General features: G+C 42.0%; 1 protein-coding gene across 1 annotated transcript in view; it reads left to right on the forward strand.

Annotated features, from left to right (window-relative positions):
• Positions 1-13,882, forward strand: part of LOC130706589 (uncharacterized) — a 133,299-nt gene that overhangs the window by 90,114 nt on the left and 29,303 nt on the right. Inside the window, exon 5 of the mRNA XM_057539228.1 lies at positions 8,477-8,796. Coding sequence (XP_057395211.1) covers positions 8,477-8,796 — 320 coding nt within the window. The remainder of the gene's footprint in view (positions 1-8,476; positions 8,797-13,882) is intronic.

Raw genomic sequence — 13,882 nt, forward strand, 5'->3', positions numbered from 1 at the left:
ACTAGGCTCGTGAGCCACACTTGCTGAGCCTGCGCGTCTGGAGCCTGTGCTCCACAACAAGAGAGGCCGCGATAGTGAGAGGCCCGCGCACCGTGATGAAGAGTGGCCCCAATTGCCGCAACTAGAGAAAGCCCTCGCACAAAAACGAAGACCCAACACGGCCATAAATAAATAAATAAACAAAATAAAGTTTAAAAAAAAAAAAGTCTGAGACCCAGAAGAGGGCCCTCACCCAAACTTACTGGCACCCTGACCTCAGACTGTCAGCCTCTAGAACTGTGAGCAATAAATTTCTATTGTTTGTAAACCACCCAGTCTGTGGTATTTTGTTATATCAACTTGAATGGACTAAGAGATCTATTCATCCATTTACGGGCAATTGGGTTGTTTGCACCTGTTGGCTATTGCGAATAATGCTGTGATAAACATGGGTATACAAATATCCCTTCAAGATCCAGATTTCAGTTGTTTTGGACATATACCCGGCAGAGGAATTGCTGGAGCTTATTATGCTAATTCTATTTTTACTTTTTTTGAGGAACCTTCATATTGTTTTTTATAGTGGCTGCACCATTTTGCATTTCCACAAGGGTTCCAATTTCTCTGCATCCTCCCCTAAATAGTGTTTTTATTTGGTTCCCTTACCCACTGAAATAGCCTCAAGATATGTGGGGAGGTGCAATCCACATGGACCCTGAGTGCTTGTGTGCTCTTTCTAGATAGGCTAAGAGTGAAGGCTCTAGCTGCATTTTATCCAGGCCATTCTCAGGGTGTGCTAGAGAAACAGCAGTCCTGAGAGATGAGAGGCCAGCCTCCCCCAGGCAAGGAGCAGGTCTGCATCTTCTCATTACAAGAGCAGTGAATCCCCCGAGCGTGGTGCTTGATCCTCTAAGGCAGCCCACTGCCTGCAGCATCATCCGTCCTGGACCCTTTGCATTACCTGTAGCGCATAGGGAGGTTCATGGGAAACCCAGGCAGTGTTCACTAAGCCGTGTCTCTGCCACGTGAACAGCTTCCAAAATGGTGCCATTTCTCAGGTGTCTTTCTGGATGACCATGAACTCTACGACGCTCAGTCTCTCTGTGCTGGTGTTTGGAATGCTTTCAGTTATCGTCTTTTCTCTTTCATGGTGCTTTTGTGCTGATCTTGTTTCCCAGATTATACACTCGACCTAAATTATGTCAAATATAAGATCTGTGTACTAACTGTTAGAAGTCAAACCATTTATATGGCCTTTTTATTAAACATAAAAAATATAAAAATATGCTCATTACTTACTTGAGATTTTCAGCTCACATTGGGATTTAGACTTAAGTTTCCTTCATGTAAGTAGATTCTAAGTCATTTCCACAGTGAATATATTCCTAATACAGGCTTTTAGATGATATAGATAAGAGTAAGTACTATTTCAACTTAAGAAAAACCTTTTTGGGTGACTTTCTTCTTTTTTAAAAATTAATTTTATTGAAATAGAGTTGATTTACAATGTTGTGTTCATTTCTGCCATGCAGCAAAGTGATTCAGTTATGTATATATACACATTCTTTTTCATATTCTTTTCCATTATGTTTTATCACAGGATATTGAATATAGTTCCCTGTGCTATACAGTAGGACCTTGTTGTCTATCCATTCTATATATAACAGTTTGCATCTGCTAATCCCAAACTCCCAATCCATCTCTCCCCCAGCCCTCCTCACTCTTGGCAACTTCAAGTCTGTTCTCTATGTCTGTGAGTCTGTTTCTGTTTCCTAGATAAATTCATTTGTGTTGTATTTTAGACTCCACATAGAAGTGATAGCATCTGATATTTCTTTTTCTCTATCTGACTTACTTCACTTAATATGATAATCTCTAGGTCCATCTGTGTTGCTGCAAATGGCATTATTTCATGCTTTTTATGGCTGAGTAGTATTCCATTGCATATGTGTACCACGTCTTCTTTATCCATTCATCTGTCGATAGACATTTAGGTTGTTTCCATGTCTTGACTATTGTAAATAGTGCTGTAATGAAATTGGGGTGCATGTATCTTTTCTAATTATAGTTTTCTCTTGACATATGCCCAGGAGGGGGATTGCAGGATCATATGGCAACTCTATTTTTAGTTTTTTGAGGAACCTCCATACTGTTTTCCAGAGTGGCTGCACCAGTTTACATTCCCAGCAACAGCGTAGGAGGGTTCCCTGTTCTCCATACCCTCTCCAGAATTTGTTATTTGTCGACTTTTTAATGATGGCCATTCTGACTGGTGTGAGGTGGTACCTCATTGTAGTTTTGATTTGCATTTCTCTAACAATTAGCAGTGTTGAACATCTTTTCATGTGCATGTTGGCCATTTGTTTGTCTTCTTTGGAGAAATGTCTATTTAGGTTTTCTGCCCATTTTTCAATTGGGTTTTGTTGTTGTTGTTGTTATTGAGTTGTATGAGCTGTTTGTATATTTTGGAAATCAAGCCCTTGTTGGTGGCATCATTTGCAAATATTTTGTCCCAGTCCGTATGTTGTCTTTTCATTTTGTTTACAGTTTCCTTTACTGTACAAAAGCTTGTGTGTTTGATTAGGTCCCATTTGTTTATTTTTGCTTTTATTTCTATTGCCTTGGGACACTGACCTAAGAAAACATTGGTACTATTTACGTCAGAGAAAGTTTTGCCTATGTTCTCTTCTAAGAGTTTTATGGTGAGGTGGCTTTCTTCTGGCATATATAAGTGTAAGCTAGGGCTTCCCTGGTGGCGCAGTGGTTGAGAATCTGCCTGCCAATGCAGGGGACACGGGTTCGAGCCCTGGTCTGGGAGGATCCCACATGCTGCGGAGCAACTGGGCCCGTGAGCCACAACTACTGAGCCTGTGCGTCTGGAGCCTGTGCTCCGCGATGGTGAGAGGCCCACGCACCGCGATGAAGAGTGGCCCCAGCTCACTGCAACTGGAGAGAGCCCTCGCATAGAAACGAAGACCCAACACAGCCAAAAATAAATAAATAAATTTATTTTTTAAAAAAAGGATAAAATCAATCAGTTCAATTTAAAAAAAATAAAAAAATAATAAAAGGATAAGCTGTCTCTGAGATTATATTACATTGGTTTGGATGCATGGACAGGAGTGCATCTGTCTGCCATGCACCCTAAATACCTATAGGGTGAGCTCCGGACCTGAAGCACATGACTCATCTTCCAGTCATTTTCCCAATTACCCTGTGGTATGCTTGAAAACCTCTGCTTATTTTATTGGCATACTCTACCTTTCACTTTGTCCTTGAGGAGGGATCAGTTAAGAGCTAAGGAAGAGCAGTTTTGAAGAAGAGTCGAAGGTCAGGGCATTTTTCTAGAAGGAGCTGTGCATAAGAAAGAAGAAGGGCAGGTGGTGGAAATACCAGAACTTAGCCTCACACTACAGCTATGGCCAAGGGAGAGAAGTTCAAAATAAATAATGTTTGATGTGCATTAGACAAATAAAGTTTATTTGGATTTGAACTCCTGTCTTCTCTTTTGTGTTTTTTAATGTTCTTAATCATTCAACCTGAATGGCTTATCTTCCTCTCAGAGCTTTGAACATTTTAATGATTCAGTATCCTTCTTTTTTAGAAGAGAGAGAAGAGAAAAATCACTTGAGCAGTGGAAAGAGATCCCTGGGGAGCTCTTGTGTATGCTGCAGCAAATGCTTTATTAGCTAAAGTTCCCACTGATGGAAAATTCAGACATAGGAAAAGCTCCTACATATTGGAAGAAAATTTGAGAGTTACCAAAAAATATCGTCAGAATGGAATGCAAAATGACTGTGGCAACACTTTTTCATCCATATATACCCAAGTAATAATAAGTGAAATGGTCAGTGAATTACATCGCCAATAAGTTTTCTATCCTTAGATTAAATAAATAATAAATACATGAGTCACTTATTACAGGAACCTGACTGTGATATCCAGGGTCTTTTGAAAACCCTCCCCTGTCAAACAGTACAGGGCACCTTTAAACTGAAAGGAATTAAATCTCTCCCTGTATTAGTTTCCTAGGGCTGCTGTAACAAAGTACTGGAAATTGAGGGGCTTAAAACAACAGAAATTTATTCTCTCATAATTCTGGAGGCTGGAAGTCCAAAATCAGTGTCTTGGCAGGGCATGGGCAGGGCAAGGGTCTCGGGAGAATCTCTTCCAGGTCATTCTCTTAGTTTATGATGTTGTCAGTAATTCTTGGAGTTCTTTGGCTTGTAGATCATCACTCCAATCTCTGCCTCCACTGTCATGGGGTGTTCTCCCTCTGTGTCTTTATTTCATCTTCCCTCTGTGCATGTCTCTTCTCTTCTTGTAAGGACCCAGGTCATATTGGATTAGGGTCCACTGTCATGACCTCATCTTAACTTGATGACTTCTGCAAAGACCAGATTTCCAAATAAGTTCACATTCACAGGTTCCGGAGTAAGAACTCCAATATATCTCAACGTGAACATGACAGTGGCCTGGAAGGACAGAGGTGGCTATAGTCAAACGATGCTTATCGTAAAGGAAAAGAGGCACTTTCTCATTTTGTTTGTTGTGCCCACTTTTTGTAAGGGAAGAAGAAGATTAATGTGGAATTGATGAGAAATTGATAAGAAATGCTCTGGACACCATGGCAAATGGAATGTGAGAAAATGAGCAAACAACACCCCTGAGTACTACAAGGAGTGGCATCTAGAAAGGGAGGCTGGAGTTTGTGTCAAGATGAAGAACCGTGGTTGGTGTCTGACATTTACTGAGTGTTTATTGTGAGCCAGGCATGGTTTTAAGCATTTCAGGTGCATCATATCATTTAATCTTTCTCCATGAGTGTCTTCATTTTACAGACGAAGAAACTGAGGCTCAGAGTTACACAATGGTCAATTTCTGTGTTACTCTGGAATATTCTATGGTATGATTGAAGTAGCCCTTTATTTTCCTGTTTATTATTATTATTATTAATTACGTGCAGTGAGATAGATTCCCAGAGCACACAGAAGAAAGAGAGGATGAGAGGGAGGAAGACTTTACAACGCAATCGTGTTCTTGGTGGGGCAGAGGCAAGTCTGGGTCACCTTAGGGCTGGGTTTAGGAGGTGAGGGTGCACCCAAGGGCAGTGGTCAGAAAAGACCTGGAGAACTGCTGACCTCAGGATCCTGAATGGACACCTATGTGCTGTGGTTTTGCTGTTGTCCCAGCCCAGGCTGTGGCTCTGTTCTTAGGGATCTGCCATCTTTGCTCAAGGTTCCACATAGAAACAAAGATGCTGGATTGTTTGGTGCCTTTGTGAATTCTGTCTCCCTACTGGGAGTGAGATGTAGAATAGACACAGATGTTCCTGCCAGGTTTGGAAGCCAGCGATGAGGAGTTCAGCGTTGGACAAAACGCATTCCCTGCTTCATAAAGGGGTGTGGACTTGCTCAGCTCAGGACCTGGGGCGTCTTGGTTCAGGGAAATGAGAGGCAGAGCAGTTCCAGGCCAGGCTTTGCTTTTCTGCCCTCTTATCTGGACACAACCTCTCTGAGCATCAGTTTTTCCTGAGTCTTTGTCCTTTACTGGTCCTTTCCTCAGTCATAGGAAGCCCTCAAGATGCATCAAGATGTATATTATTCCCTAAATCGATCTGAACCCAATGCCTGGTCCTCAAGAACTACCTTAGGCCAAGAATCAACCAGGGAAGGGGAGAAAGGATGAAAGGAGGATGCAGGGGAGAGGTGCACAGGTAAGGGTCCTAGCTCAGCTGTCACCTGCAGAACAGAAGCAAGTGGCCTTGATTGTTCACACCTCACTTTACCTGCCTCCAGGTTGGAGCCTGAAGAGCTTGACTGGATTCACTTCTCTCTATTAGAAAGTTGTTAGGTCATTTTCAAATTTCATTTTAATGTGTTTTCTCATTTACACTTACTTTGGTTTTGCTTTCTGCTTTTTTCTCCTGATTTTGGCTTTATTACTTTCAAGTAACACTTTTCTTTCAATCACCATTTTCTTCTTCTTAATGCCAGTTTACGTTATTTGCTAAGGGCTGATTTTGTCACCTTCACTCCTGTTTTGTCTATTTGACAGCCCCCTGAGATGATCTGTTTACTGCACTGTGTTCCCCAAGAAACAGTGGGGAAGCTGCCTAACAGACAATCTCCTGGGAGACTTTCCGCTACCCGTTTTCAGTGGGAAGCAGTTTCAGTCAGAACTGGCTCGCTCATCATAGCTGGGTAATATAAGCATCCAAATCACAGGGGGTGGGAGCACGTGGCCTCTCGGCGTTTATCTTGATTGAATCATGGGTGTGTAACTTTCCGTCGTTCAGCTCTAGATTTGTATTAATGATTCAGAGTTCATTACCTTAAGATAAGAAAGGTGTTCCCGCTGGCAAGAGCTAGATAAGATTGTGGGCAATTTGAGACTCTCACTGTGTGAAGTTGATGATGACTATATTCCCTGGTAAGAACTGAGAAATTCTGTCCTGTCCTGCCACCGCGTGACACCAAACAAGGTACAGTCGCAATGGGCTTTGTGTCACTGACATGAAATTGAGGGTGGGCGTGGTGGCACCCACCCAGAGTGCCCAGGAAATCTGCAGCAGTGGCTGGGACGAGTAGAGTTTCCCATTACCACAGGGAGTTCATAGGCAGGAAACTTTCTGTTTCTCATTGTATCAGTCTGGGTCTCATTGCTAACATTTCACCTAAATGAAAATGCACTTTTACTTTGTTTAAATTTTTCTTGTGGTAAAATATGCATAACATATAATTTACCCGTTTAAGTATTTTAAGTGGCATTAAGTACACTCACATTGTTGTGTCACTATCACCCCACTATTCATCTTCAGAATTTTTCTGAGAGGTAAAACAACTAATATTTACTGTGTATATTTTTTATACAATTGTTAAAGGTTACACTCCATTTTCAGTGATTACAAAATATTGGCTATATTCTTCGTGTCGTACAATGCATCCTTGCAGCCTCTCTTACACCCAATAGCTTGTACCTCCCACTCCCCCCCCCCCTTTTTTTGCCCCCCTCCCCCCGGTAACCACTAGTTTGTTCTCTATATCTGTGAGTCTGCTTCTTTTTTGTTATATTCACTAGTTTGTTATAGGTTTTCGATTCCACGTGTAAGTAATATCATACAGTGTTTGTCTTTCTCTGTCTGACTTCTTTCATTCAGCACAATGCCCTCCAAGTGCATCCATCAGAACTTCTTTCATCGTCCCAAACTGAAACTTGCTACCCATTAAAAACTAACTCCCCATTTCCTTTCTTTCTCCAGGCGCTGGCAATCACCATTTTACTGGCTTTATAAATTTGAATAGATACCTCATATAAGTGGAATCATATAATTTTTGTTCTTTTGTAACTAGCTTATTTCACTTAATGTTTTCAAGGGTCATCCATTCTGTGGCATGTGTCAGAATTTCCTTCATTTTAAGGCTGAATAATATTCCACTGTATGTATATCCCAGATTTTTTTAATCCATTCATCTGTTGGTAGATATTTGGATTGTTTCCACCTTTTGGCTATGGTGGATAATGTTGCTGTGAACATGAGTGTACAGATATCTCCTTGAGACCCTTCTTTCAACTTTTTTTTTTTTTTTTTAATGGTCTCTTTTTTTTATTTTTTATTTTTTTAATTTTTTTTTTTAGAAATTCACGGTCTTTTATTTATTTATTTATGACTGTGTTGAGTCTTCGTTTCTATGCGAGGGCTTTCTCTAGTTGCGGCAAGTGGGGACCACTCTTCATCGCGGTGCGTGGGCCTCTCACCATCGCAGCCTCTCTTGTTGCGGAGCACAGGCTCCAGACGCGCAGGCTCAGCAATTGTGGCTCACGGGCCCAGTTGCTCCGTGGCATGTGGGATCTTCCCAGACCAGGGCTCGAACCCGTGTCCCCTGCATTGGCAGGCAGATTCTCAACCACTGCGCCACCAGGGAAGCCCCCTTCTTTCAACTTTTTTGGATATATACCCAGAAGTGAAATTGCTGGATCATATGGTAATTCTATTTTTAATTTTTTGAAGACCTGCCATAACGGTCTTGCAAGTGGCTGCACTGTTTTACATTCCTACCAGCAGTGCACGAAGTTTCCTATATATCCTTGCCGACACATCTTATTTTCCATTAAAAAAAAAAAATAGCCAATCTAAAGGGAGTGAAGTAGTATCTTACTATGGTTTTGATTTGTATTTCCCTAACAAACATCTTTTTCTGTGCTTATTGGGCATTTGTGTATCTTCTTTAGATAAATGTTTATTGCAGTACTTTGTGCATTTTAAAATCAGATTGATTTTTTTGTTGTTGAGATGTACAAAGTTCTTTATATATTCTGGATATGAACCCCTTATCATATATATGATTTGCAAATATTTTCTGTTGTTCCATTGGTTGCCTTTTTCACTCTGTTGATAATGTTCTTTGATGTATCCAAGTTTTAAATTCTGTTGTTATGTTTTGATATTTCTTCTTTTTTTTTTTTTTTTTAATTTTTTTTTTTTTTTTTTTTATAGCTACTTTATTTATTTATTTTTGGCTGTGTTGGGTCCCCGGTTCGTGCGAGGGCCTTCTCCAGCTGCGGCAAGCGGGGGCCACTCTTCATCGCGGTGCGGGGACCGCTCTTCATCGCGGTGCGCGGGCCTCTCACTATCGCGGCCCCTCCCGCCGCGGGGCACAGGCTCCAGACGCGCAGGCTCAGCAGCCGTGGCTCACGGGCCCAGCCGCTCCGCGGCATGCGGGATCCCCCCAGACCAGGGCTCAAACCCGCGTCCCCTGCATCAGCAGGCAGACTCTCAACCACTGCGCCACCAGGGAAGCCCTCTTCTTTTTCAATGTAAGCATTTATAGCTATATGTTATGTTGTTATCTATTTTGGCTTATGTTGTCTGTACTTTTGGTTTCATATCCAAGAAATCATTGCCAAATCCAATGTGATGAAATTTTTTTTTTTAATGTAACAATTTAGCTTAATCTTTTATTTATTTATTTTTGGCTGTGTTGGGTCTTCGTTTCTGTGCGAGGGCTTTTGTTTCTGTGCGAGGGCTTTCTCCAGTTGTGGCAAGCGGGGGCCACTCCCCATCGCGGTGCGCGGGCCTCTCACTATCGCGGCCTCTCTTGTTGCAGAGCACAGGCTCCAGATGCGCAGGCTCAGTAGTTGTGGCTCACGGGCCCAGTTGCTCCGCAGCATGTGGGATCTTCCCAGACCAGGGCTCGAACCCGTGTCCGCTGCATTGGCAGGCGGATTCTCAACCACTAGCGCCACCAGGGAAGCCCTCGTGATGAAATTTTTATACTATGTTTTCTTCTAAGTGTTTTATAGTTTTAGGTCTTATGTTTAGGACTTTGATCCATTTTGAGTTCATTTTTGTATATGGTGTAAGGTAAGGGTCCAATTTTATTCCTTTACATGTGAATATCCAATTTTCCCAGCACCAATTGTTGAAAAGACTGTCCTTTCTGAATACATGGTACCCTTGTTGAAAATGATTTGTAGATCACTTTGTGAAACATTGACATCTTAAAAATATTAAGTTTTCTAATCCATGAACACAGAATGGTTTTCCATTTATTTGTGTCTTTAATTTCTTTTAGCAATGTTTTGTAGTTTTCAGAGTACAAGTCTTTTGCCTCCTTGACTAAGCTTATTCCAAAGTATTTTATTCTTTTTGATAATGTTGTAAATGGAATTGCTTTCTTAATTTTATTTTTGGATTGTTCCTTACTAGTGTATTGAATTGCAACTGATTTTTGTGTATTGATTTTGTATCCCGAAACATTGTTCCCTGATTAGTTCTAACAATTTTGGGGGGGGGGTGGATCTTTAGGGTTTTCTACATATAAAATCATGTTGTCTGCAGAGATAATTTTACTTCTTACTTTACAATTTGTATGTCTTTCATGCCTAATTTCTCTGGCTAGGACTTCCAGTATTATGTTGAACAGAAGTGACAAAATCTAGCATCCTTGTCTTGTTCCTGATCTTAGAGGAAAAGCTTTCAACCTTCACCAAAAATTATCATGTTCAGCGTGGGTTTTTCATATATGGCTTTTTATTATGTGGAGGTAGTTTCTTCTATTCTTAGTCTCTTGAGTGCTTTTATCATGTAAGTGTGCTGACTTTTGTCAAGTGCTCTTTCTGTATCAGTTGAGATGATCCTGTGCTTTTCCTCTTCATTTCATGAATACTGTATATGACATGGCTGGTTTTCTATATATTGAACCACCCTTGCATTCCAGAAATAAATCCCACTTGGTCATGGTGCATAATCCTTTTAATATGCTGCTAAATTTGATTTACCAGTATTTTGTTGAGGATTTTTGCATCATTGTTTATAAGGCATGTTGGTCTACAGTTGTCTTTTCTTGTAGTGTCTATGTGGCTTTGGTATCAGAGAAATGCTGGCCTCAGAATGAGTTAGAGAGTGTTCCTTCTCCTTTAAGTTTTGTAAGAGTTTGAGAGGATTGGTGTTGGTTCTTCTTAGTTCTTCTAAATATTTGGTAGAATTCATCCATGAAGTCATCTGGTCCAAGGCTTTTCTTTGCCAGGAAACTTTTGGTTACCAATTAAACCTCCTTACTAGGTCTATTCAGATTTTCTGTTTCTTTTTTATTTAGTTTTGGTAAGTTATGTGTTTCTAGGAATTCATCCATTTCACCTGGATTATCCAGTTTTTTAGTGTACAGTTCATAGTAATCTCTTATAATCCTTTTATTTCTGTTAAATATGTAGCCATGTCTTTGTCTTTATTTCTGATTTCAATTATTTGGGTCTTCTTTTTTTTATTTTCCTTAGTCAATCTAGCTAAAGATTTGTCAATTTTGTTGATTTTCAGAGAACCGACTCTTGGTTTCATGGATTTTTTCTATTGTTTTTCTAGTCTCTCTTTGTTTATCTCTGCTCTAATCTTTATTATTTCCTTCCTTCTTTGAGCTTTCAATTTAATTTGTTCTTCTTTTTCTAGTCCCTTAAGGTGTAAGGGTAGGTGGCTGATGGTGATATGTTTCTTCTTTTTCAATGTAAGCTTTTACATTACATTTTCCTCTAAGTACTGCTTTCCCTGCATCCCATGAGTTTTGGTAAGTTGTGCTTTCATTTTCATTTTCATTTCATTGTTTTCTTGATTTCCTTTAGTTCTTTGTTGGTGTATTCCTTTAACGTTTTGAGCATACATGAGATAGTTGTTCTAAAATCTTTTTCCAGTAAGTCCAAAACCTGTTTCTTGAGGTATGGTGTCTGGATATTTATTTTGTTCCTTTGAATGAGCCTAGTTTTACTGTTTCTTTGTATGCCTGGTGATCTTTTGTTGAAAACTGGGCATTTTAAAAAACAGCCACCTCTCCCAGTCTTCTTATACTTGCTCTACACAGGGGAAGACCTTTGTAATCAGCCTAATGTGATGTCTTAGGGTCTTTTCAGACCTGTGTTGTCTCTGGACCAGTGCGTGTGTTTTTTTCCCCCAGTTCTCCTATTTATACATCTGCTTTTAAATGTCTTGCTTTTCTAAGAGTCTCACTCTTGCTTACTCTTGGGGCCTTAGCTGTCCTATTGTACTCCTCAATCAGTAATCTCTTGTCCTTGGTGTCTGTGGGTCTATAGTTACCTTTGCAACCGTTTTTACAAATCATACCCGCTGCTTCCCATGGCTCCCTTATTCTGAGATCTGAGCCATTTTTGTTTGTCTGAACTCTGAGTTAGGTGTCAAAAGACCAATCCTTAGGCAGCCCACAGACAGGTTAGAACATTGCAGATCAGTCTGCTCTCTCTCAGGTTTGCAAAAGGGGGCTGGGGATCTGGCTGCCACTTTCCTCAAGCTGCACTAAAAAGTGACTAAAAAATGCCACAGGTTTCCTACCCTTTTAAATGTGACATTTTTTTGATGGTGCGTTTGCTTGGTTGTTGTAGATCTTTGACTCATTTCTATAGTTTCTATAATGCCTTTTTAGTCTGTTTCTGGTTATGTACTTAAATCAAAACAGGAACATATTCTCGTCACTGCTGGAAGAAAAGAGTCTTTACTCTGCCAACCTGTCACGTGTGATGGATAAAAGGGCCCTTAGGACTGCACGTGGACACTGTCACTTTTTACAGAGAACCAATTGACCTTGTATAACTGGAGATGCTTCCCCTCAAACACAGCTCTGCTCCCTCTGCTGAGGGTGGTGTCAGTCTCTCCCAATGCTGCTGGAAATGGAACACTGCATGCCTGGACACCCCACAAAAATAAAGGGTACTGACGTGCTCCCAGGCCAATACTTGTTCAGGAAGTGAGAGAAGTACTGTAGATATAAAAACATGCCACTTTCTAAGGCAGCCTTCACTCCACATAGGAAGTACATGGCCAGGATTTGATTTGATAAAAAATTAGTATCACAGTTAGAAACCAGACCTGACCCTGAGCTCCTTTAATGACTTCATCTAATGTCTCCCTGTTGACCCACCCAGGCCTTATCTTATCCTGTGTCTGGCTATCATTGGCTCTGCCATCCCCTAAGCCCTTCCCTGCCCCAGGATCTCCTCTCTCTAGGTGCATTTCAGGTGACCTACACTTACCAATTTCTATCAGATGTTTCCTGAGGGCCATCTGGATGTGATCCTAACAACCCGGGCTGAGTGATGCCACTTTGTGGATTCACTAAATGACACATTTCTGTGGGTCACGTCCTCCCAGCCCAGCGGCCCTAACAAGCAGCAGCACGGAAGCTGCTGGCAAACGCTGGGAGGAGCCCTTAGTACTGCAGGGAGCTGCCGGGGGCAGCCTCTCAGGGCCCCACACCCAGGGCTCATCCCAGGAGACACTCCTGAGGAGGGGAAGGCAGGGCTGTGCCCTTGAGGAAGGAGGGACCGCTCACCTCTCTGACCTCGGGCTGGAGAAGGACGAGGGCTCGGGACCGCGGAAGACGGCAGGGAGCTCGCCCTCCTCCCTGAGAGCTCGGTGAGCTGCATCCAGGCGAGGAGGTGAGACCCTGCTCACTGCCCCTCCCTCCGGAATGCAGTCACTGCTACTGAGAACTCTACCCCAGCCCTGATTTCATTGCGGCTGGTTAGAAAAAAGGGAAAACAAACAAAACTAAAACCAAAACCTGACTCTGCACCAGAAGATAAATGAACTTCCATGTGTATGTAGCACCTTTTAAGGATTTGTCTAATTCCAAATGAAATGATCTCTATTTTAACTCCTTACTGATTCCTAATTTTCTTCATTTCAGATACAGTCTATAACAATAGATTCCCGTCTGTGTTCTGAAGCAAATCCCCCAGCCTCGCCTCCCACCCCTGTGGGGCCTGGGGAGGAGGGAGGCATCTTCCCCCAGAGAAGGTGGGCATATTCCCCCCTCTCCCCCGTGCCTCCCTGGGCACCCCCTTGCCTGGGGACTGCGGTCTCCCTTCCTTACTCTCACACTCAGGGCCCCTCACAGAATGGCCCTGACCTGACTCCCCAGACTCTTCTCACCATCCTGTTTCCTAAACTTCAGCCAAGTTCCGCCCAGCATCCTGCTTGTCCGGAGAGTGTACCGCCTTCTTCCAAGTCCAGGCCTCTGCATGGAGGTTTGCTCTACCAGAAATGCCCCTCCTCTTGTGGCAACAGTTTAAATTCCTCGTTATTAAATTACAAATCTGCAGCCTCCTCCTCCTTGAGCGTTGCCTGATTTCCCAGCAAACGTATCTGCTGCAATTCCCTGCAGAATCACGTCAGGTCAGGGGCCACTTGGTGCTAGTTTCGGTTCCTGCATGCCAGCCCGTGCATCCCTGAGCGCACAGCTCCGTCTCATTTGTCTCTGCCTTGGGTGTTTCCTCATCAGTTAGTCTCTGTAAACGTTGTGAGTGAAGTATTTTCTACATTTCCAGGTATAAGCAGCTGCCATCTCATAAGATAACTTTCTTAAAAGAAGTGATTCACGGTGTATAGAGCATATTGTAG

This window comes from Balaenoptera acutorostrata (genome assembly GCF_949987535.1).
Source record: "Balaenoptera acutorostrata chromosome 6 unlocalized genomic scaffold, mBalAcu1.1 SUPER_6_unloc_1, whole genome shotgun sequence".
NCBI classification, from domain to species: Eukaryota; Metazoa; Chordata; class Mammalia; order Artiodactyla; family Balaenopteridae; genus Balaenoptera; species Balaenoptera acutorostrata.